General features: G+C 36.2%; 2 protein-coding genes across 3 annotated transcripts in view; both read right to left on the reverse strand.

Moving 5' to 3' along the window:
• Positions 1 to 2,439, reverse strand: part of LOC112153990 (SH3 and multiple ankyrin repeat domains protein 3) — a 67,863-nt gene extending 65,424 nt beyond the window's left edge. Inside the window, exons 1-2 of the mRNA XM_036217002.1 lie at positions 1,343 to 2,439; positions 1,120 to 1,192 (exon numbers count right to left, since the gene is read on the reverse strand). The gene's annotated coding sequence lies outside the window, so the exon portion shown is untranslated. The remainder of the gene's footprint in view (positions 1 to 1,119; positions 1,193 to 1,342) is intronic.
• A 689-nt stretch (positions 2,440 to 3,128) lies between these two features.
• LOC112153992 (vesicular glutamate transporter 1) lies at positions 3,129 to 17,412 on the reverse strand. Of its 2 annotated transcripts, XR_002920584.2 has the most exons (14): positions 16,710 to 16,771; positions 11,083 to 11,335; positions 10,657 to 10,775; positions 10,464 to 10,578; positions 10,301 to 10,388; positions 10,003 to 10,089; positions 8,063 to 8,199; positions 7,773 to 7,922; positions 7,555 to 7,687; positions 7,293 to 7,403; positions 6,946 to 7,073; positions 6,162 to 6,231; positions 4,106 to 4,454; positions 3,129 to 3,570 (listed from the first exon to the last, which is right to left on the reverse strand). XR_002920584.2 is itself a non-coding variant. In XM_024284509.2 (13 exons), exons 1-13 carry the CDS (start codon positions 16,769 to 16,771, stop codon positions 4,171 to 4,173), a joined length of 1,737 nt encoding a protein of 578 aa, XP_024140277.1. In that variant the 5' UTR covers positions 16,772 to 17,412; the 3' UTR covers positions 3,129 to 4,170. The 2 variants fall into 2 exon arrangements, 1 of the variants encoding a protein (XP_024140277.1); XM_024284509.2 differs by having other exon boundaries at positions 3,129 to 4,454; positions 16,710 to 17,412.
• Positions 17,413 to 22,967: the final 5,555 nt, after the last annotated feature.

Below are 22,967 nucleotides of genomic sequence, written 5' to 3' on the forward strand. Positions count from 1 at the left end.
GTGGTGCAATTCTATCAATTTTATCACATTTATTGCTTAAATTATGAGCATCATTGGACTTACATTTTTAGATTTTGCATTCTCTGTTTTTTGGAATAAGGAAGTTAATCTAAGTTAAGCTAATGGGGATCCTATAAACAATAAATAATAAACACAGATGAAAATATCGAAAGGTTTAAGCCACAACAACATTATCAACATCACAATCTTCAAACTAACTTGATGGCTAAATTCCTCCTTTCCTATTGGGCATCACAAAGAAAAAGGGGAGGAGTTAACTTCTGTTCTTGTCAACTAAAATCATGGATTCATGTACCGGCTTTTGCTAGTACTTGAAATGTATGTAACATAAATATTTAGCATAATGCTGTATTCTTAGAGCTTAAAATGTTCGTTTTGAGACACTAGTTTGTTTGTACATGTTCCTCAAATGGCAGCAATTTCCCTAAATACTCATTTCAATGTTTATTTTAACTTTATTAGCACATTTTTTTCTAAACTGATCATTTTTAGGTGTTTCTTTGCATTTGGAGGAGCAAAAAAATTTTATAATCGTGGCCAGAAGACTTTAAGAGCGTCATTACAAATAAATTAATCAAAAATATACATTTCAAAGATGTTTTTAATGGTATTGTTATTAATACTAAAACAGTTCTTCTGACTGAGATTATTTAAATATATTGCTTGTTATTTTGTGATGCTTAAAGACTCTTGTATTGATGGTTTCTTAATATTGTCAAAAATTATACTAATATTGACTCAAATATTGAGGGTGGGCAGTTACCCCCTTTGCTCCCCTGTAGCTCCGCCCCCTGAATTAATATATTTTGATTTTTGAAACAAGAATGTGACTAGATTGTTTAGACTTTTAGTTTGCTGAGGATACAATCGTGTGTGTGTTCTTGCAGCTGAATAACTGTATGATGCAATAAATGTCAGGAACTGGTGTTGAAGGAAACTGGACCCCAGGCAGTGAAGGGAGGGAGGAACAACAATTTATTTGTGATATGGGTGCTGGCGTTGAGCTGGAATGTGATGCCTGAGAATCCGGTGCAGTGCATCATGGGAGAACAGATAGGAAACTGGAGGATGAAGGTCATAAATATAGGATGTACTCACTAATAAGATTCTGGAGAAACGGAGGAGGTGGTTTAGAGGAGAAGACGGAGACTTTGGGAGATGATGAGGAAGTCTGCTGGGAGAGAGTTTGAGCAAAAATGATCCGGTATGAAGATGAAGAGAGGAGAGAAATTCAAGTATCAGGAAAAGTAGACAGAAAATCTAATGCCAGGGAAGAAACAAAGTTCAAAAACCTATAAAGAATAAGTGATATTAGACTTACGGATGAAAAATCCAATAATTTACTAGCAGAGGAGCAGGTGAGAGGATCTTGATTGGAGTCAAAATCTTTAATCAAAGTATGTTTTGTCACTAAACTGTCACTAAAAAACATCAAATCTCAAAAAGTTGACCCACAAAAGCAGAAAAAAACTCCATCAATGTGATGGACTGTGCGAAGATTGAGCCACAGGAGAAAAAAAAGATGTTAAAAAATGATTTTTAATTGTTCAACTTATAAATAGGCCTAAAAATAAAAAGGGGTCAACTGAACAAAACACAACTAAAGAAATCAAACAAATTCTCCAATCAGACCAGACAACAGGAAACAGTAGGAGGGGTTAAACTGGCGGATCAAACCACTGACACAAGAGGGAGGTGACTACTAATAACAAAAAAAAAACATATTAACCAAAGTGATAAATTACTAGTAATTTTGACATTTAACAGAAAAAAAGCTAAATTTAGGCCTAATAAATAATTCCATGTAATCAAAAGAAACGGCCAAATTAAAAGAATAAACTCGTTGGTTCTCCCCGTTTTCTTCCTATGGAATCATCCAGGAAGTTGTCCAGCTCCTCCCACTCAGAAGAAGAATTAAAATCAACAAAAATGAGAAAATTAGAACAAGGTTAACTAAATGTTTGGGCAAATCATCAAGTTAATGTTGCCATAAAGCAAAATAAATATATATTTTCTCTAATTAAATTTAAATATGTAACTTACTGCCAATCACAAACTGAGAAGATGTTGAATGATTTCAAAATACAGGAGAAATGCAACCAATAAGATTTCAGTTACAAAGACTTGAATTGTAAGTAAAAATGAAAAATTTAAGTAAAAAATAATAAATAAATAAAAAATTAATTATAAGACTCATTATAAAAACTACTAATTTTAGTTGAAATTTCTTCAAGTGAATTCTACATCACTTGTTTTACTATCATGGAAATTAAAATTATTTTTGTGTTCTTAATAATTCAGTTTTGACATATGTGAATAAAGAAGTAAAAACTGTATTAGAAATTGAACCAAAAATCTGAAAGAGTTGAGGAAATAAAAATTCAGGTCAAATCTTGACTATAATGGTGTAAACTAACCCGCTGAGAAATATATACGACATCATTCAATTTGACCCTCTTGTATGAATGATGTCATAGAACTCTGCTTTTTTAAGAGTCAGATATATGTTTACAAAAAACAAACAGGTAACAGTTATTTATTAAAGTCTATTTTTTTATAAGTACGGTAAAACTTAAAAAATGTTATGAAAAATGTAACCCTTTGACAACTGAATTTATTTCCAGCTATGAAAAAAATCAAGTTTTTGGTTTCAAGTAAATACTATTTGGAGTACATCAAAGTATTTTTTTACTAAGAAAATTAAATTTACTAACACTACAAGTAACACAAAAAAGAAAACACTCAAAAAAGGAAGTTTGACGTGGTTATTATTACAAAAATAAAATGAAACATGGACAACTAAATTACAGAGAGAAGAAGTAAAGATATATTTAGGTTGCACTGTTACAATACAAAATCAATATCAGCATTAACTATCTCATATCTTCTTCTTTATTGTCCCTTTTCCTAAATGCCAGACAAGAAAGATAATCTATCCAAGTGCTTTAGCTTTGAATCCTCGATAAATAAGAGGTTTGAGCTTCTAAACTCCAAAAATAAAACGTAACCATCCTGTAGATCCGGTTTATGGTAACAGCACAGACATGCGACGGTGGCAGCAGTATGCCAGCACAAGCTGCCAGTTCATTGGAAATACTGCACAGAAACCCACACCTCTAGGTTTTATTATACAATATTTCCACATGTTTATCGTTTGTTTTACAGTTTCAGCTCACGAGGAAAACATTTAACAATCATTTCAATGAAAAGTGGTAAAAATTCTACAAATTAAAGTCATCTCTATCAATGAACACAGCTTAAAACCTTTAAATACATTCTTGCTAAGAACAAAACTCACTGAAATGTCTTACAGTAAACATTTTCTTCTATCTCTGACTGCAGAGAATAACTAATAAATAATACATCAAAATTAAGGTTTTTGATTTGAGAACAGTCTCAAAAGTGTTTGTTGTGGGGATGGAGTGAAAGAAAATATAAAGGTGCAATTATTTTCCTGCCTGGTGACACCCTTTCTGGTCTGAGACGTCTTTTGATCCTCCGTTTGTCAGCAGGCAGGCAGATCAGAGACTTTGTGTTCCAAGTTTTGTTCTGTTAAAAGAAAAATCCACACAGAACGCTGCATGAAGTGAAGATTCAAAGTGTTCCTCGCCATCCTAAAGAATCCAATACTACAGAGTAAAACTTGTTGTATTGGCACAATGTTTTTTTTTTAATCAATTGTGTGCAGGTGGTTAAGGACAAAAATTATAGCTAATTTTAGAGAAAATGTATGTTTTTATTTCACTGCAAGGTACAGAAACTCTTATTTTTCTAAGTGGAAGAGGAACCCTGTTGAGCTAACATCATTAGAAGCTTGAATCCTCTTCAGCACGAGGAGCGGCTCTGCAGGACGCGTTTTATCCTCTGTTATTCCTTTGGAGTTAAAATGTGATGAAGAGGAGAAAAGTGGGCGGGGCTTTCTAGTTTGTAAAATTGAACACAAACATCAAAGACAGCCACCATCAAACACAGTCTGGGTGCACAACTCCAGTCACAAAAACACACTTTTTACACGTACTAGAGTGGTCAGTTCCACTGTGCAGGTCCGTTTGACATCAGTTCAGGTGTGTTTGCACTCACACACCTGTTTGTAAGTTTGTTCCACACTGCTGGTGTTTGCTTTGTGCGCAGAATTTGCTGCTTTCGTGGTCACTCTCGCTCGTCCACTCCCCCGTAAAGATAACTATTGGTTCCAGCCGGTTGGACGTACTCCTCAGTTTTGTCCCAGTCGGAGACCCAGCCTCCTCCTCCGCCTGCTGCACCTCCGTTTGGATCCGACGCCGTGTTCATGGCTCCGTAGCCCCCGCCGCCGCTCGTGCGGTACAGTTCCTCCGTCTCATTCGCAAGTTCGTCCTCGTCCAGGATGCCGCACTTCTCGTCGCTCAGCTCCTCCGGCTCGGCCCAGGGCTGCTTCTCTCCGGATGCAAAGAGGCCTGCGGCAAACTTCCAGTCAGCTGATGCATTTGCACATTTATGAAAGAACCAGACCAGACAGCAAGGCTAAGTGGGCCCCACTTGGTTTAAAAGTGGGAAGAAAATGTGCCCCCCAAATGGGTTTGTTCACAATTTCCTTGGTGACCCCACCTGTGTTTGCCCGTATTGGCTTAAGTGGGCACTCAGTGCATAGCAAGCTAGCGAGCTCAGCTGTAGCGAGCTAGCAGGCTCCGCAGTAGCGTGCTCCACTGTAGCGAGCTAGTGCGATCCGTTGTAGTAAGCTCTGCTGTAGCGAACTAGCGACATCCGCTGTAGCAAGCTATGCTGTGCAAGCTAGCGAGCTCCACTGGAGCAAGCTCCACTGTAGCGAGCTAGCAAACTCCAGTGTAGCAAGCTCCACTGTAGTGAGCTAGCAAGCTCCAGTGTAGCAAGCTCCACTGTAGCGAGCTAGCAAACTCCAGTGTAGCGAGCTCCAGTGTAGCAAGCTCCACTGTAGCGAGCTAGGAAGCTCCAGTGTAGCAAGCTCCACAGTAACGAGATAGCAAACTCCAGTGTAGCGAGCTCCACTGTAGCAAGCTCTACTGTAGCGAGCTAGTGAGATCCACTTTAGCGAGCTCTACTGTAGCGAGCTCCACTGTAGCGAGATCCACTGCAGCGAGATCCACTGCAGCTAGCTCCACTGTAGCGAGCTAGCAAGCTCCACTGTAGCGAGCTCCACTATAGCGAGCTCTACTGTAGCGAGCTAGCAAGATCCGTTGTAGTAAGCTCTGCTGTAATAAACTAGCGACATCCGCTGTAGCAAGCTATGCTGTACAAGCTAGCGAGCTCCGCTGTAGCCAGCTCCACTGTAGCGAGCTCCACTGTAGCGAGCTAGCGACATCCGCTGTAGCAAGCTAGCGAGATCCGCTGTAGCAAGCTCTGCTGTAGCGAGCTACGAGCTCCTCTGTTGCAAGCTAGCGAGCTCCACTGTAGCAAGCTAGCGAGCTCCACTGTAGCAAGCTCCACTGTAGCGAGCTCCATTGTAGCGAGCTAGTGACATCCGCTGTAGCAAGCTATGCTGTAGCGAGCTAGCAAGCTCAGCAGTAGCGAGCTCCACTGTAGCAAGCTAGCGAGATCCGCTATAGCAAGCTCTGCTGTATCAAGCTAGCCAGCTCCACTATATCAAGCTAGCCAGCTCCACTATATCAAGCTAGCCAGCTCCACTATATCAAGCTAGCCAGCTCCACTATATCAAGCTTGCCAGCTCCACTATATCAAGCTAGCCAGCCCCAGTGTTTCGAGGTAGCAAGCTCCACTGTAGCAATCTAGTGAGCTCCGCTGTCCACCAGGTGGCTGGATGGCGTAGTGAGCCAACCCACTGAATCCCCATTTATGCCAGTGTGGGCAAACAGGTGGGGCCACATTTTCTGCCCCCTTTGAAGCCAAATGGGCCCACCTGGCCTTGCGGACTGGGAACAATAGAGGACATTTCAATTTAATTAAGGCATTTCCTTTTATGTTTTGATTTTTTATTTCTCCAAACAAGTCATGACCAATTATCTAAAGTTGGATATATATAGATTTATAATTCTGTTGTTTGTCTTATTCAGTAATCATCTGTTTTGATTGCTTGAAATTAACCAATTCTAAATCCACAGTAAAACTTTAACTTGTATCAGTTTAAGCGTGTTCTGCTTGGATTGGGTTCAAACGACAGATATACACACCATAGAATATCACGCCTCCATAATGAACGAGTGAAGCGATGAGAAACACACCCTGCCACTCCTCACGCGTCTGTCGAAGAGAAGAAAAGAGTAAAAACATACAACTGTTAACATCGTTTCATGCTGGAGTCACAGATGGCAGGTGATCTGTGTTATTAGGGAACATGTTTAAAGACCCTTAAAAATTGTGTTTTTAACATGTCCTTGTAGCATTAAATGCACGTTGAAGGGCGTTTATAAATAAAAAATTAAGATTAAAAATGTGTTTCTGAGTATTTTTTATGTATTTATTTTTATTTAAATCGTGATGAATTGGGAGAAAACAAAAAAAATGCTCTTTTTAAGCTTATAGTTGTGATGTAAAAGCTGAAATGGGTGAGCCACAGTCTCCCTACTCAGCTCTATTCTGCACCGCTAATGTTAGTTTGGGGTTGTGAGGGGCCAAGGGATGATGGGATATCAGCAGAGGCTTACTTCAGTGCCAACAGTCCCGCCCACAACTCAGAAATGAATGTATTTACTGGCTAAAAACAGTATAATCATAATTAAAAGACAACTAGGGACCCTTTCACAATAAATCAAAATAAATGGGGCTTTAAAGATGAAAAACGATAGGATTCTAAGCAAATTGTATTATTCCTCCTCAGACGTCTTTAAGAATAATTTCTCATGAACTTAAATTAAAAATAAGTCTCTTTAATTACAGTGAGATTTTACTGCTTTTAACACAATTGAATTGAAATTTAGAAATATTTATTCAGTGTGTTTAAGAGTCAGCTCTAACCTTATTCTTCGTCATGGCGCCAACGATGAGCGGGCAAACCATCCCTGACAGAGTCCCCACGCCGTTAGAGATACCCATGAGGATACTAGCATACCGCGGTGCGATGTCCAGGTGATTGACATTGAAACCTGAGGAGGAAACAGACACGTTTTAGACAACTAGAATAGAACTTTATCGATCCCATAAATTAAATAACACCTTAAAAAAATGATAGTTATTACTGTTCAGTGTCTGCGAAGCATTGTTAAGTCTAATAGCAGTTGTTGTTTATTCAAAAGCAATATTCTGTTTGAAAATAAACACCAACGTGCTAAAAATTGTGTCAGTAAATATGTTTTATATTTTACCTGAAATGGCAAAACCGGAGAAACCCACAGCCAAGACAAGGAATGTGATGGCAACACCTTTAGTGTGTGAGAAACCGACCACCAGCAGCAAGGTAGCCTCCATGCCAAACCCTAGCGAGAGCAAATAGAAGCAAAAAAATTTTAGTATTATGGAATTTCTGATGAAAATTATTTGATAAATACAAATATACATTTTTGTTCATGTTTTCTGTTTCATGCTGTTTTATTGCATGAATATTTGACTTCCTTTCATTTCTCTCACCTCCACAGTTCATGAGTTTCCGGACGTTGGTGGTGGTCATAATTTGGTTAGACCGCAAATAATCCGCAATTTGCCCACCGATAGGCACGATGATGGTCATAACCAGGTGGGGAAGTGCAGAAACGATCCCAACCTAAATATAATTTTAAAGATATTTAAATATGTTGAGGAAACTTTCTGAAAATCGATCATCAGTTTGCTTTTCGGCTTTGTTTTACCTTGCTTATCTCGAATCCAAACACCTCCTCAAAGTACGCAGGCTGGCTGATGAGGAGCAAGTAGAAGGTCCAGCTTCTGCAGAAATTGGCCACGATGATGGCGTACACAGGCATGGAGGTGAAGAAAGACCTCCAGGGGGTGTTGAACTTCTGCAAGAGGAATTTTAGACTTAATTATCACCAATTATTCACTTGGTGACACAGGTAACTCCACAGTCTCCTCATTTAAACATTAAGCAGTTTGACCCTCCACACTTATTTAATGTAAGATCATTCATTTCTGTTCCGACCGTCACTGAATGCTGGGCCGACTCTCCGATGCTCTCCTCGATGTATTTCCTTTCCTCTTCGGTGATGGTGGGATGCGCTGCTGGACTCTCGTACGACACCAGGATCCAGAAGCAGTACCACATGACACCAAAGCTTCCTGAGGGAAAAAAGACCAAAAGGAAACAGACAACAATTTTGTTGGTTTTGTTCTTTCTTTTGGCTCTGTGTATTTTTGTCAGAGTGGGACTCCTGTATGCTTTGTGGATCTTTGTTTATCTTCTGTGTCATTTTCTTTCAGGTTTGGTGCTGGAGGCCGTGAGGTATTAGGTCTCAAAAAGCCACTTTCTTTTCTGCAAAGCTGGAATTTTGTATCATTTTCCAGCTTAATGAACATCAACAAATCCTCATCTGAGGTGGCATAAGACACGCCCACAAATCAAACACGCTACTGTCATCAGGTTTAATATAAGCACTGGTCTTTATTTTAACCTCAGACTAGCTGCTGATCCCAGAACTTCTTTGATTTATAATCTGGATTTAGTCACTTGTGGGCGTTTCTGCCTTTGAGGTGACTTTGAAAAGAAAGTTTAACACATTTTGGTTTCCAGAGAAATCGCTAAGAGGACGATTTGTCCTTCTTTTCTGTGAATAATTTCTGTTAAAGGTGCAAAAGTAAGTAAGTAAAAATGAATGTGTGTGAATGATCAGTTTCAGGAAAGTATTTCAAAGAATTGTTGAAAGTAACATAATGTAAAGTTTCCAATCATTTTGAATATATGTTATATCAACATCATAAAATATTATTTTTCTAACACCTCATTAAATCTGATCAGAAATCTTTAAATACGTTGGAGGTGAGTATTTAAAATCTTTTTTTTTCATTAAACTAATCATTTGTGGGTTTCCTGTCTTTGCTCTCCTGCTTTGAGTTAACTTATTCTGTGTTTCAGTGACCCAAATATTTACAAATCCACAGAATTTCAATGTAAGTCAGTAGATGGAATTCTAAAATCCAAATCTAGACATTTATTTTGATTCATTCGCTTTTGAGAGTTTAAATAAGTGAATTTAATCAGGATAATTTCATTGTTCTACATCATACTGTACTTCTAAATTAAAGTTTTTATCACTTTTCAAGTCTATTTTTACCCCCATGTCATTTTAACGAACATCACAATTAGGCCAGATATTAGAAAAATAAAAATGTAGAGTTTCCTAAATCTGACTCAAATTTTGAGACAATTCAACCATGTTTGAAGATCATTCCTCCTTTTCTTTAAACTAAAACTTAAACATAGTGGTATCAGCTGCTTAGACTGTGGATAAAGAGGGAAAAAATTTCAAACGCCCAATAAATAAAAGAGCCTTTGCAGATACAAATATCAGAAAATCTTAATGTCTGTTGATTAAACTGAAAGTACAATGTTTCTGTATGTGCAATATTTGTTAATAAAGTAAAAAAAAAAACTGAAAAATAAAACTGTTCGAACACGATCATCTTCCTCGTCCTAAGATATGAAAGATGAAAAACTACAGAAAAATATCACAACTTTAAAGCACGAGGGTGGCAGCATCATGATGTGGGACTTTACTTTGTCTTAAACAAATATACAATATTGTATTGAAGCAGCGCCTCACAATATCAGCATCTCAACTAAAGATGGGTGTTCCAGCTAAACAAAATATTTATTTGTTTATCCATTTTTAGCTTAAATTGATTTAAATCCATATAAAAACAGGATAAACGTCTGGCAGGATGCTGAGAGGGAGCACTAACAAATAAGTCTGAGTGAACTTCAGAATCTAAGAAGACACTTAAATATTTTTAGCAAAAGTTTAAAATAATTACTTTTGGATATTACGTTGATTAAAATATAAAACTCCAAATTCTCAGTCCAATATTCAGCTGTTATTTTTCTGAAATGAAGATCTCATGAAGTGAAAGTCAAAGGTCACCAACCGTAGACGTAGAAAACAGACGACCATCCGGAGTATTGAACCAGGATTCCAGCTAAAGGCATGGCGATCACAGCACCGGCATAAGACCCTGAACAAGACAGAAGTGAAAAAATAAGGCCACAAGTTGTAGACGCTCTTTGAACTTTAGCAACTCAATGAAATGTTTGACAATTCTGGTAAAAAATCGAAATTTGTTAAAAGAAAAAAAAAAAAGAAAATCACATTTTTAACAGCTGCTTGTGACTTTATGATTATTCGTTTTCCCTTTTCAACACAGTTGATCCAGATCGTGGACTCACCACAAAAGGCTGTTGTGGCCAGACGACTTCTTTCAAGAGGCGGGGCCCATTTAGCCCAAATACCATGACAAGCTGGATATGAAACCCCCTGCAAGACAGTCACTCCAAACCGTTATGCTATGTAGTCTAAAATGGGTAGAAATCCCAGATAAAGTCAAATCACCTCCACAAGTCCTTGAAATATCCTGACAATGATCACGCAGCCAAAGTGCATCCGAGCCGCTGTGGGGATGAGCATGTTCAGGCAAGATGTGGCCACTATAGCAAATCCAAACACTCTGCAACACAAAGGAAACAGAATCAAGAAGCTTTTCAACAGGAACTATTCTCTATGAATGAATGACGATATAACTAACCTGTTTGCTGCAAACTTTTGGCAGATGAACCCTCCAGGGATCTGGGTCACTATGTATCCCCAGAAGAAAGAACCATGGATCAACCCCACCGTCTCTGGATCCCATTCAAACTGTGCTTTCTGTGGGGATGAATGAGCACGTGAATGGATCAAGTAATAGTTTGTTCATTTCTGGTCCTGGACATTTTTAAAAGCAGGGTAAAATAAGAGTAGGGGCAGCTCACTACTGACACCTGCTGACCAAATACAAGAACTACAACACATGTGTTTAATAACCTCACACTGACTAAATAAAGGCTTAATAAACAATATTTATTAAAAAAATGTAAAATACAACAACCAAAAATACTAAATAGATAAACATCTTAAATGAAATGAACTGCTTTATCTACTCTTCTCACTGGAAAACAAAGATGTAAAGACTCACCACAATTACTTCCTTGTTGTCTCTAAAGATTTTGTGGCTGTTCACCATGCTGACGACGGCCACGCCCAGGTTGCACCTGATGCCAAAGGAGATGCAGAAGCCGATGCCGGAGAGGATGGCGATGATGTAGCGCCTGGGCAGGCCGAAGCACGTGCAGTCCACCACGGGCATCTCCTTCTCCTCCACCAGCTCAGGCCGGCCCTCCGCAGACAGTTCGATGGTCTCTCCATTTTCCTGTTTCTTCTCAAGCGCGCTTTAAAGAAAAAAATTATATACTCAGTTAGCTGTTTCACATTTCTGAAATGTTTCAACTAAACAATCTACAAGTACTTTATATCCCTACATTTTATCATGAGTAAAGGAACGTAACTCTCCATCCATATCTTTATTTTATTAGTTTGTCTTTTATTTTGTTTGTTTACAATCTTACAAACAGGATTCTTATTTTCATGAAGTGGAAACGTATCAGAGATTTATTTGTACTTTGAATAAAATGCAAAAATTCAAGGACGCTATAAATACATAATGTATGTGGTACATACGTATTACAGAATAAAGTGAAGACTAATCCTTAATGCCACTGTCAAAGCTTCATGGGTTAAGTTTATTTGTTGAAAAGAGCTTTATAATTTAAGTTTATGCTTTGAGAGCTTTATGAAAAAAATAGTATTTTATTTTACAGAGCTTTACAAATAAAGCGTACTAAAAGACTTTTATAAATAAAGTTTAATCATTACTTGTAAAGAGCTTTATGAATTAAATGTATTCGTTCAGTGTAAAAAGCTTTATGAATAACGTTTATTATTTCATTGTAAAGAGCTTTATGAAAGTTAATAATTTTTTTGTAAAAAAAAACTTTTATGAATATTTTTTTTCATTTATCATAAAGAGCTTTATGAATAAAGTTTATTCATTTCAGTGTAAAAAGCTTTATTTATAAAGTTTTTTGTTCAGTGTAAATAGCTTTATAAATAAAGTTAATCTATTTTTTTAAGAAAAAGATTTATGAATTAAGTTTTATTCATTTATTGTAATGAGTAAAGTTTATTTGTTTATTGTGAAGAGAATCATGAATAAAGTTTATTTGTTAATTGTGAAGATTTTTTAAACAGTTTTATTCATTCAGTGTAAAGAGATTAATGAATATACTTTGTTCTGTTATGATAAATAGCTCTCTGAATAAAATGTCTTCATTTAATGCAATGAGCTCTATGAATAGTTTTTTTGTTCTTTCATTTAAATATGAGTTTACTCTGAGGAGATTCTGTTTTTGTGGACTTTAGCTCATAACTTTGACTCAAAAAAAAAAAGATCCATATTTTCAAACTGTCTCTGTCAGTTTGACTGCTGTTCCTCCAAACTTTAACAAGAGCACAAGTTTAGCTTCTGTTCTTTTGTCTTGTCAAGTTGTTACAATGTTGAGGGATTTTGTTTTGTTTTCTTTCCTTTTCTGGAACAGTGAATAGCGATTAATGGGCAAAAGCCGAGACAGAAATATGTTCTTTCCAGGCTGCTTTCTGACCTCTGCCTGCCTCCAGTCTAACAGGCATCAAACGCGTCTTAGTGCAGCCCTCATGTTTTAAACATGAAGTGTGAAAACGCCTCGGATGACGCTGGAGGAGTGAAGGAGCTGCTGATCAAGAGTAGCTGCATCTTTGAAATCCCTGTTTCATCTGTAGCTGATGTTAAAGTTCAAAACCAACAACGATATGGACTTAAAAAATATATATGCAACAAACTAGGACCAATTTAATCTAATTTATTCCAATTTGTTTTATTGTTTATTTGCCAGTGAACAAAATCTGTAAAGTTGGAGCATTCCTCAACTGCTTCATGTGACTTTAAAACATTATTAAAGTCAAATATTAAAATCTATTGCAGCATTTTTTTGTCAACGTCTAACTGTTCTGGTTTCTCAATTAATAGATTGGAGCAAAACCGTTTAATTCTCAGACTATAGTTACAATCATAAGTCAGTCCAGCATCCTCCTCTTCTTCAGGTCTCTAATATGTGACTGCAATAAAGTATTTATTGATTATGATTCATATTTGACACCTAAAGACAGCAGGTCAGAGTTTGTGACTTGATACAAGAGAAAAAAATATCACTACTTATTCAAATTATGGTCTGATAGCAGAAAAAACTGCTGAATAGACAAAAGCTTGTAACATTACATAAAAAACCACCTAAAAAATGTATTAAAATAAAAAAAATACTTATGATTAAACCGTATTTTAAAACTATTTCAATCATAATTTTCTTAGAAAATGAATTGTAGTAAAAGTTCATGATAGTAAGACCACAAATTCAACATTTAATTAGTAAAATATAAGAGTATGGCTTGAAAACTTAGTGTTTCTGAGAAAATGGCACCATAGAAGAAGAAGAAGAAGGAACTAATAGTCTATAAATCATGTTGATGAAGTTTAAATCTATGGTTTTAATGCATTTTTTTAGCAATATTTCCAATTTAAAGAAGGAAATACAAGAATAACTTTACATTTTTGTGTTGAAAGCCATAAAAGAAGTTTGTGAAATCGCTAAAAGCTCCTCTTCCCACTTTCCCTGAGCTTTTATCAAATGTTCCTACGTTGGTCTTCAAATGGAAACAAGAGTTTTGTTCCCAGAAATACCTATAAAATCCTAAACATGTTTAATATGAACAAGCATGTTTTTATAGAACAGAAGCTTAAGTACGCTCAGCCTGCTTAGAGGGGCTTCAACAATCTTTAACAGTGATCAACTATTAATGATTCTCTCTGCTGAATTATTAACCGACTATCTGTGGTTCTTGGACTATTTTAGTCCAGGCGGGCCTCTTTCTCTGTTCTTCCTGTCTCCTCTTCATCTTTCCTTCTTTTACCGTCACCACCCCTGACTCCCAGTCTTAACACTTATTGCTTCTTCAAGTTCATTCCAACACAGGACATGTTTTTAGAGCTGCTGTATATCTGTGGCAGTGACTTTTCATGAGTATCGAGGAAATCTGTTGAAATCCTTACAAGCTATTTGACCTTTGTTGTTCTCTAAAAGTCATTCTGTTTCTCTTTCTTATTATTTATATATATATATATATATATATATATATATATAAACCCTAAAGCTCAGTCATGCTTTCAGCAATTTCAGCAATGTATAGCTCATTAGGGAAATTATCGCTTGTATTTTTGGTATTTGTAAACTTTATGGTTTTCATGATTTTAAGCAATTTATGCGATTTTTTTTTTTTTTAGCTCCATTGAAATGAATAATAACATTTCAAAATTCTAAAATTTATGTATATTTTGCAATTAAAAACATTCAGCATGTTCAAGAAATTCATACTTGTACTTTTGGTACTGCTAAATTTTCCAACATTTTTGAAATATTAAGCAATCTTTTACAATTTTACAATTTTTTTTTCATGCAACTTCTCAAATTCTTTGCGCGCTTTGAAACTTATGCAAGTTTGGTTTCAAAACGTTCAGCATGTTAAGGACATCAATGCAATATATGTTTTTAAGGCTAATTTTTAGTTAAGCTAATATTTTACAAACATGTTAGCTTTTTTGGCTAATTTGGCATCTACTAAGGTTTTTTTTTTTTTTTTGGCCAACTCCGAGTTAAGCCGGTATTTTAGCAGGATGCTAAATTTTTTTGCTAATTTGACATCTACTGGGAATTTTGGGGCTAATTCTAAGTTATTTTAGCAACATGGTAGATTTTGGGATAATTTGGTACCTTCTGAGGTTTCTTGGCCAATTCTAAGATAAGCTAGTATTTTAGCAACAGGTTAGCTTTTTTGGCCAATTTGGCATCTACTGAGGTTTTGGGGCTAATTTTGAGTTTAGCTAGTATTTTAGCAACATGCTAACTTTGTTTTTTGTGGCTATTTTGGCATATACAGAGGTTTTTAAGGCTAATTCAGAGTTAAGCTAGTATTTTAGCAACATGCTGTTTTTTTTCCCTTTTTACTAATTTGGCACCCACTAAGAATATTTTGGCTTTTTATGACATAAGCTAACATTTGAGCAAAATAAGCCCTTTTTTTGTTGCTAATTTAGCGTCTACTGAGACTAAATCTAGTTCATACCTTTGCGCATTTTGAAATTTTACTATTTTTGTTTTCAATATTTCAAGAAATTCTTCAAATTCTTTGTGCACGTAATGCATTCTCTGCAACTTTAAGTCATTTGGCAATTTTAGCAGTATGCAAATAACTTCAGCATTTTCAGCCAATCTTCAGCAAGAAATATCAGCAAAAAGTATTCTGAATTATCGTGCAAATTTCCCACTCAATGGGGACTGATAGATGGAAGTAGGCAGAGTTTTGAGGCTCTGGTTTTAGAGCTGAACAGTTAGTTCCATGTTGGTCTAGTAAGTGCACCTGGTTTCCTCTTCAAGTTAATCTCTTAATTTATAGCCAAGGCCACATGTGAGAACAGCTCAGCCAAATGGTTCAGAATTACTTTAATAGCTGAAAGAGTAATAGTCTGAAATATTTCAAAGAAAAGAAATGTGAATTTATTCATCAAACTTAGTCAAACGTTCCAGTGAACGTGCGTAAAGCGCGTCGTGCCGAACGCTGCCAGTGCGCATTACGCACAGGGCAATGAGAGCGCACGTGCGCGGAGCGGAAATGACAGCTTATGCAGCCCGCTGCCGTAGGTCGACTGTCCTAATCCCTGCAGTTGGATGTCCTGTGGTGAGTGGGTGGGGCTACATGCGATGACGAGCTACTTAGGCGGAGAGGTAGAGGAGGCCCAGGTGTACTGCCTGCAGGGATTTGCGTGGGACGACAGCTTGAAAGAGGAGAGGCTATTTCTGGAGAGGATTTAAGTGTTTAGAGGATGCATCAAATCCCGAGAGGGAGAGGGAAAGGGGAATCCATCAATAGCTGCTTGCTTTCAGATCACTGGTCTTGTCCCAGAGTGAAGTTCCTTATTCCTGGAGTGTGTTTTAGTGAAGTCTGCAGAGAGTGCTTTCAAAGAATTTCATTGCAGAAAAAACACAAAACACAAAAGCATTTCAGGGTTTAGAGCATGCAACTTCTTTGATTTTAGCTGCTTTTCACTTATTCTATTTTTAAAAAGCAGCTTTTTAAAGCTTTTGTCTTCTCAAGGTCACAGTGCATGAATGAAAGGTCAACTTTAGGGTTCTTCTGTGGACAAACAGCACCATTAAGCAAACGTTCATCTGTTTAAAATTAAAAGATAGCACTTTCTGTTCAGTTTCACAACTCCTTATCTCCTCCATGCAGAGATTTCTGTAACCTGATAGTGTGACAGCGCTGCGGAAAAGCTTGAAATAGATCCAGCTATCGATCCACCTCTTCATTTTACACTGACAGAACATTTCAGACCTAAAATGAAACACGATCCGCTTCTTTGTTCCAGAAATAAACTATGGCTAAATACATCAAAAGTGTAAAAACAATTCATTTCAATGTGATTAGTTGTAGTGGCTCAAAATAAGCTTGGCTTTTAATAGACGGGTGGTCTACAGACAGATGTGGAAGATTATCCAAGCCATTGGACATCCTGATCTCCTTCGCTTTTATCTCCTCAAGATAATCAGCAGCTGTAGTTTCAGATGAAGTGTCAAAAACTAACTTTCTTTGTTTAAAATAAAGTATTTAAGTACTTACCCGTATATTTTCCCAAGAGTTTTGGCTGTCACGGCCTTAAACCTGTCCGTCCGGATCTCCATCCTCACGACTCCAGGACCGAACCGACGCGCGGACTCTGTGCGCCCTGACGCGCGTCTTACTCACATAAAACAACCAAAAAAAGTGGATTTCTACTTTCTGTTGAAGCTCAATTATCCTGAGATTTACTTCACCGCAGCTACAGAAGACCAAATCCCAGCAAACATCTTCAGTCCAACTTCATCGATCCTCTGCAACTTGGTCACACTTTTCGGTGTCCTTGGAAGTTTGCGGCGCGCGTGAGGCAACTTTCGACAGGATTCATGGCCACGCAGTGTCTCTGGCCGTGGTGCTGAAACAGATTACCGCCGCCTGCGCGCTAATCTCTCCAGGAGTGTGTAGTGGAAGGTGGCGTGTCACTTCCTTCCACACAGCCCGGCTTTTTAAGCACCGACCGCTCAGGCTGTACGGCTATTCTCGGATCCTTGAATGAAGAGTAAACACGGTCCGATCGAAGCATATTAACAAAACTCCTGGTATCTGTAAGACGAGATGGGCAGATTGCCTTGCAGAGGCTGAGAGGGCTGAACTGCAGCTATAGATTCCTTTATGACATAAGGTGATCGATAACTTCTAGACTATAACATCCATAGACTAATTTAACATGCAGCTATATAAGAGAGTTTAATTCAGCTGCTGAATCAATAATAAAACTTTATTGTCACTTCTTGAATAAAAACACAAAATAATCTATTATTCATATTTAGAAGTAAAAAAAAATGTTGTTTTTTACTTTTTAGCCACATCGCTCAACATAAATACAATTTATATAGGCAGTAAATTTATATTTGTATGTGTTTTCCTTTACTGGAATTAATTTTTAGTGAAAAACAAACGTCCAACTTTACGTTTATTATCAGAATGCTAATCCAGGGGTGTTCAAACTTTTTGCAACAAAGTTATAAAGACAGGGAATGCTCCTAATGTCATGTAATCAGCCTGATTTTTACTGTTTATTTAAGCCTTCAAGCTTGGCAACCCAGAACTCTGTATAACTTTGATCCAACTTTTTAATAAATTGATTCACGTTCTAGCAAAATTTTCACTTCCTCATCAACCAACTCAGGGAGGACAGCAGGGGCGACTGTATGGAGCTAAATTGGGGCCAATATTATTTGGAAAAAAGAAAAAAAGTAAAATGTCAGAAACTTTTTGGCTTTCTTAAATAAATTTAATTATTTTCAGCTTCAAATTATCCACTTTTTAGGTTTAAAATTTTTTTTTTTTGTTTCAAATCTTTTTTTTTCCCATTTTTTATTCTGAAAATTTAAGTTGTAAAGCTTTTGGTCCCATTGTGGCACGTTGGGGCGGGGCTAACACAAAGGACCAATCAAAATTGATAAGAGTAGTAACTTCAGTCCCGATCAACCCCCAACACTCACAGGCGGAACGTGAGGCCAACCCGGAAGTAACAAAACGTTGCAGTACCGGCACTGACCAGAGAGGCTGGTGCTTAGAGTGAGCAAATTCCCATAGACTCCCATGTTAAAATCCTCATTTTCAGCCCTCTAATAAACCCCTTTAATGCCTGGTGCTTAAAGTTTTTATTTCATCAATAGCTGCATATTTGATCGATGACAACTCTGAGGGGAGTGAATTTTTTTCTAAGTTTGTAATTTTTTTTTAAACAGCATTTATTTTCGCTTAATGAGGGGGCGCGGCCTTTCATTGACAGGTTTGCTGCAGATTTAGCGTTAGCATGAGCGCTATATTTCAGTTTTTGTCCTGCTGCCGTGATGTAAACGGTTCTAACACGCTCTCTGGGAGTCATCTGGTGTCTTTTCTTCGGTAAGTACTAAAAGAATAACTTTATATTTGCCGAAAATAAATCATTAATGTATATTATGATTATTTATTTTAGTTCCAGTAATTCGATTTTTTTTATCTGTTTATCTTGTATGTTCCTCTCAGGTCTGCTTCTGGTGGTGAGTGGATTTATAATCCAAAACAGCATTTACATTTTAAGGCAGTAAAATTTTAATTTTAACATATAAAGATGACTCTTGTTGATGTATGTGATTCAATAAAAATCATGTTTAAAGTATAGCGGGTGAATTCGGTCCCGCCCCCTTTCCCCATATTTGGAACGTCAGGAGGTGTTAACTCCAGCCAATATGGCTGCGGTCGTGAGCTGGATGTTCACGCTTCATTTCTTTTTTTTTTCTTTTTTTATAATAACTTTATTAGCAAACAAACAAGATAGTACAACAAAAAAGTGAATGTCTCAGGGGAAATTAAAATGAGTACATATTATAGAAAAGCAAGCAAGCAAAAATCATAAACATATACTGTATGAGAAAAAGAAACATTAAAAAAAAGAAAAGAAAAGAAAAAACCTTGGGGTTCGTTATACATTAAATTTTTCAAAAATCAAATTAGTTTTAATTGCCTTTTTGTTTTGAATTTGTTTAATGTTATGACTATACTGGTTAATTTCATTCAAGAAATGTTGGAATCTGGGTTTGGAGTTTGACCACTTGGCCTTATGAATATGGAATTTGGCCAATAATAAAAACAACTGTGTTATAAAAATAAAATCTTTGTCTACTTTGTTAGTAAGGTAACCCAAAATAATTTCTTTATCTAAAAATGTTACAGTTTCCTTTGTTATGTTTCCAATATGATTCCCAACTTCTGTCCAAAACACATGTGTATGTCTGCAGTCCACAAACAGATGATAAATGGTTTCCTCTTGAGTCCCACAGAATGAACAGGTTTGGTCCATATCAACAGCAAACCTACTCAAAGTTTTTTTAACAGGATATATGCAATGCAGTATTTTATAAGACACCTCTTTTACTTTGTTATTTAAGCAGTATTTGTTACCAATAGTCCAAACATAAGACCAGTTTATGTCAACAAACTTTGAGTCCCAAAAAAATCTCCCAGCAGGTAAGGTTGTGGTATGAAAAAGATTTCTTATTTGCTTATTGGAAACTGAATTAACACAAAGATCCACATCGGCCAAAAAAATTGTCTGAGTAGTTAATTGATTGGTGTTACAAATCCCTTTAAACAGCTGTAGTAGACTGGTTGGAATGGCATCTAACACTATTGCATATTCTTTGGGTGGAACAGGAATATTGAATTTGAAAAGAAATTCTTCATATGTCAAAAGATGTCCATGCGAATTGAAAAGTTGTCTTATCAGAACAATATCATTTTCATACCATCTAGGAAAAAAAATAGATTTATTTTTGTACTGTACATTACTGTTATTCCAAATAAAACAAGAAGTTGGAGAAAAATTGTGTTTATAAATTAATTTCCAGGCCAACAGGGCTTGCTTATAAAAGTTTGAAAGTTTTGTGGGCAATTTTTCAAGTTTATAATCACATTTGAGCAGGAACTTAATGCCTCCCAACGTGTTAAATATATGGTTGGGAAAGGCATTCCACATATTGTCTTCTCCTGTTAGTAAATTAATTAACCATTTTATTTTAAAAGAGTTGTTTAAAGTTTCAAAGGTGAGTACATCCATGCCCCCATTCTTTTTGGTGTTGCACAAAACATTTTTCCTTAGATAATGACATTTTTTCCTCCAAATAAAATCAAACAATGTTTTGTCTAATAATTTACTGATATGTTTGGGCATTTCTAAAGACAGAGACAGATAGACAGATCTCGATATTCCCTCAGCTTTAGATAATAGAATTCTACCATGCAGTGAAAGATCTCTCATGAGCCATGTATTATATCTTTTAGTAATTTGTTCAGTTATTGGTTTGAAATTAACATCACTGCGATTTGTTTCATTTTTATCAATAATTATACCGAGATATGTAAGTGAAGTTTTTATTGAAATACCATTGATTTCTGATAGATCACAGTCTTTAAGGGGAAACAGCACAGATTTGTTGATGTTCATTTTTAATCCAGAAACTTGAGAGAAGTCTTTGATTGCTTTGATTGCATTTGGTATTTCATTTTTATTAGCCAAAAAAATGGTTGTGTCATCCGCTAGTTGCGAGAGTTTAAATTCTCTTCCTAAAGCTGTAATTCCTCGGAATTGATCTTTTTTAATATGAAGGGCCATAACCTGGGCAACTAGTAAAAAGAGGAAAGGGCTAAGAGGACATCCCTGTCTTATTCCTCTGTTGATGTCAAATCTGGGTGTTGTGCCATGAGCAAGTTTAATGGAGCTGTTGCATCCATTGTACAGGACCTCAATTGCTTTTAAAAATCTTTCACCAAATCCAAATTCCTTAATAACCCGAATCATAAAACTATGACTGATTGTGTCAAATGCCTTGTAAAAATCAACAAATAAGATAAAACTATCATCTCTAATATATTCATTATAATCAATCATGTCTAGTATTAATCTGATATTGTTGGAAATATTTCTACCGGGCATGAAACCGGATTCTTCTTCATCAATAATGTCATTCAATCCTGGTTTTAATCTTTTGGCAAAAATAAGTGCAAATATTTTGGCATCATTGTTTAACAGACTAATTGGCCTCCAGTTTTCTATGCATAATTTATCTTTTTGTGATTTAGGGATGAGTTTGATGAGACCTTGTCTTAGAGTTGGGGGCAATATACCGATTTCTAAATCTTCTTCAAATAAATTTACTAGAAAAGGGGTCAATTTGTCAATGAAAAATTTATAAAACTCACTTGTTAATCCATCGTTCCCAGGGCTTTTATTATCTTTAAGAGATTTAATACAGTGGTCAACTTCCTCTGTTTTGATTTTCTGGTCACACGTTTTCCCAAGAGTTTCACTAATCTTTTCAATCTTATCTTTAATATTGTTAACAAATAGATCAATATCATCTTCTCTAAAGTAGTCTTTAGTGTAGAGTTCCTTATAGAATTTTGCAACATATTGAGAAATCGTTTTTGCATCTTCACTTATCGAATCACCTATTCTAATCTGACGTAGACAGGAAATTTCAGAGTTTCTCTTTTCTAAATTGAAGAAATATTTTGTACATTTTTCACCTTGTTCTAACCATTTTCTTCTTGATCTAACAAATGCTCCTCGTGCTTTTTCTTCATATACTTTATTCAATTCTGATTGCAAAGCAAATAGTGAGTTTTGTTCTAGATCAGATAAATAGTTTTTTTCATTGATAATCATTAGTTTTTCAATTAGTTCGGATTCTCTTTTTTGTTTTGCTTTAGCGATTTTTTTTCCAAGTGATATAGCCAAAGATCTTATTTCAAACTTCATTAATTCCCAAAAATTTGCATATTTATTTAATGTAAATGCTTGTTTCCAGTATCTATCAATGAGTTTTTCTACTCCATCAGTAAATTCTTCATTGTTTAATAACGAATTATTAAATTTCCAGTAGTCTACGTTACATTTGGGCACATTATTTCCCATTTTAATTTTAATGGACACTGTATTGTGATCAGAAAAAACATTGGGTATAATTTCAACAGAATCAACTTTATTTTCTATGTCACTAGATATAAGCCAAAAATCAATTCGGGAACATTGAGATCTGTCTTTATTGCTCCAAGTATATGTTTGCTTGTCAGGGTGTTTATGTCTCCATATGTCAATTAAGTCAAGTCTATTACATATGTTTTTCAACTCTTTTGTGTCTTCTTTTCTGGGGGGAAATCTATCAAGATGTCCATTCATTACTACGTTAAAATGTTGGGATACTTTTGTAAGAGTGTTTTCATTTTTTCTTCCAGCATTGTTGCTTGTTTGGTTATTGGAGCCATATGTATTTATTAGAATAAAATTAAATTGGTCAAAATTCACCACAAGTATAATCCATCTCCCATTTTTGTCAATTAAATGCTCAAGAACGCGGCTTTTTAAATTTGCCCTGTAAAATAATTACCCCTGCTGACGTGTTGCTACCAAAAGAGAACCATATGTTTTTACCCCACTGACTTCTCCAAAACTCCCGATCTGCTTCAGAAGCGCGAGTCTCTTGAATAAAGTAAAAGTCGGCATTTTTGTTTTGGCAATATAAAAAAACACATTTTCTCTTCAGCTGGTCTCTGATACCCCTGGCATTCACAGTCAAAACAGACAACGACATAAAGAACTATACGGAACAAGAAATAAGAAAAAGAGAACTTTGTAACTTCTTGGTTTTGTTCAGGAACTGCTGCACATATTCGGTGTGCCTAAAACTTAACGGTTAACTGTTTGATACTGTTATACTGATCTCTTCAAACGTAGTTCATCTTAACTCAGTAATATTTCCTTGCCGTTCACGAAGG

Source organism: Oryzias melastigma, linkage group LG19 (assembly GCF_002922805.2).
Source record: "Oryzias melastigma strain HK-1 linkage group LG19, ASM292280v2, whole genome shotgun sequence".
NCBI lineage: Eukaryota > Metazoa > Chordata > Actinopteri > Beloniformes > Adrianichthyidae > Oryzias > Oryzias melastigma.

Bases quoted from the DNA above. Each gene is read 5' to 3' on its own strand.
- LOC112153992 (XM_024284509.2), bottom strand. From the start codon at position 16,771: ATGGAGATCCGGACGGACAGGTTTAAGGCCGTGACAGCCAAAACTCTT. The intron at 10,389-10,463 runs GTGATTTGACTT...ACTGTCTTGCAG, and splicing joins TATTTCAAGGACTTGTGGAG to GGGGTTTCATATCCAGCTTG. The intron at 6,232-6,945 runs GTTAGAGCTGAC...TCTCTTCGACAG, and splicing joins GCGCCATGACGAAGAATAAG to ACGCGTGAGGAGTGGCAGGG.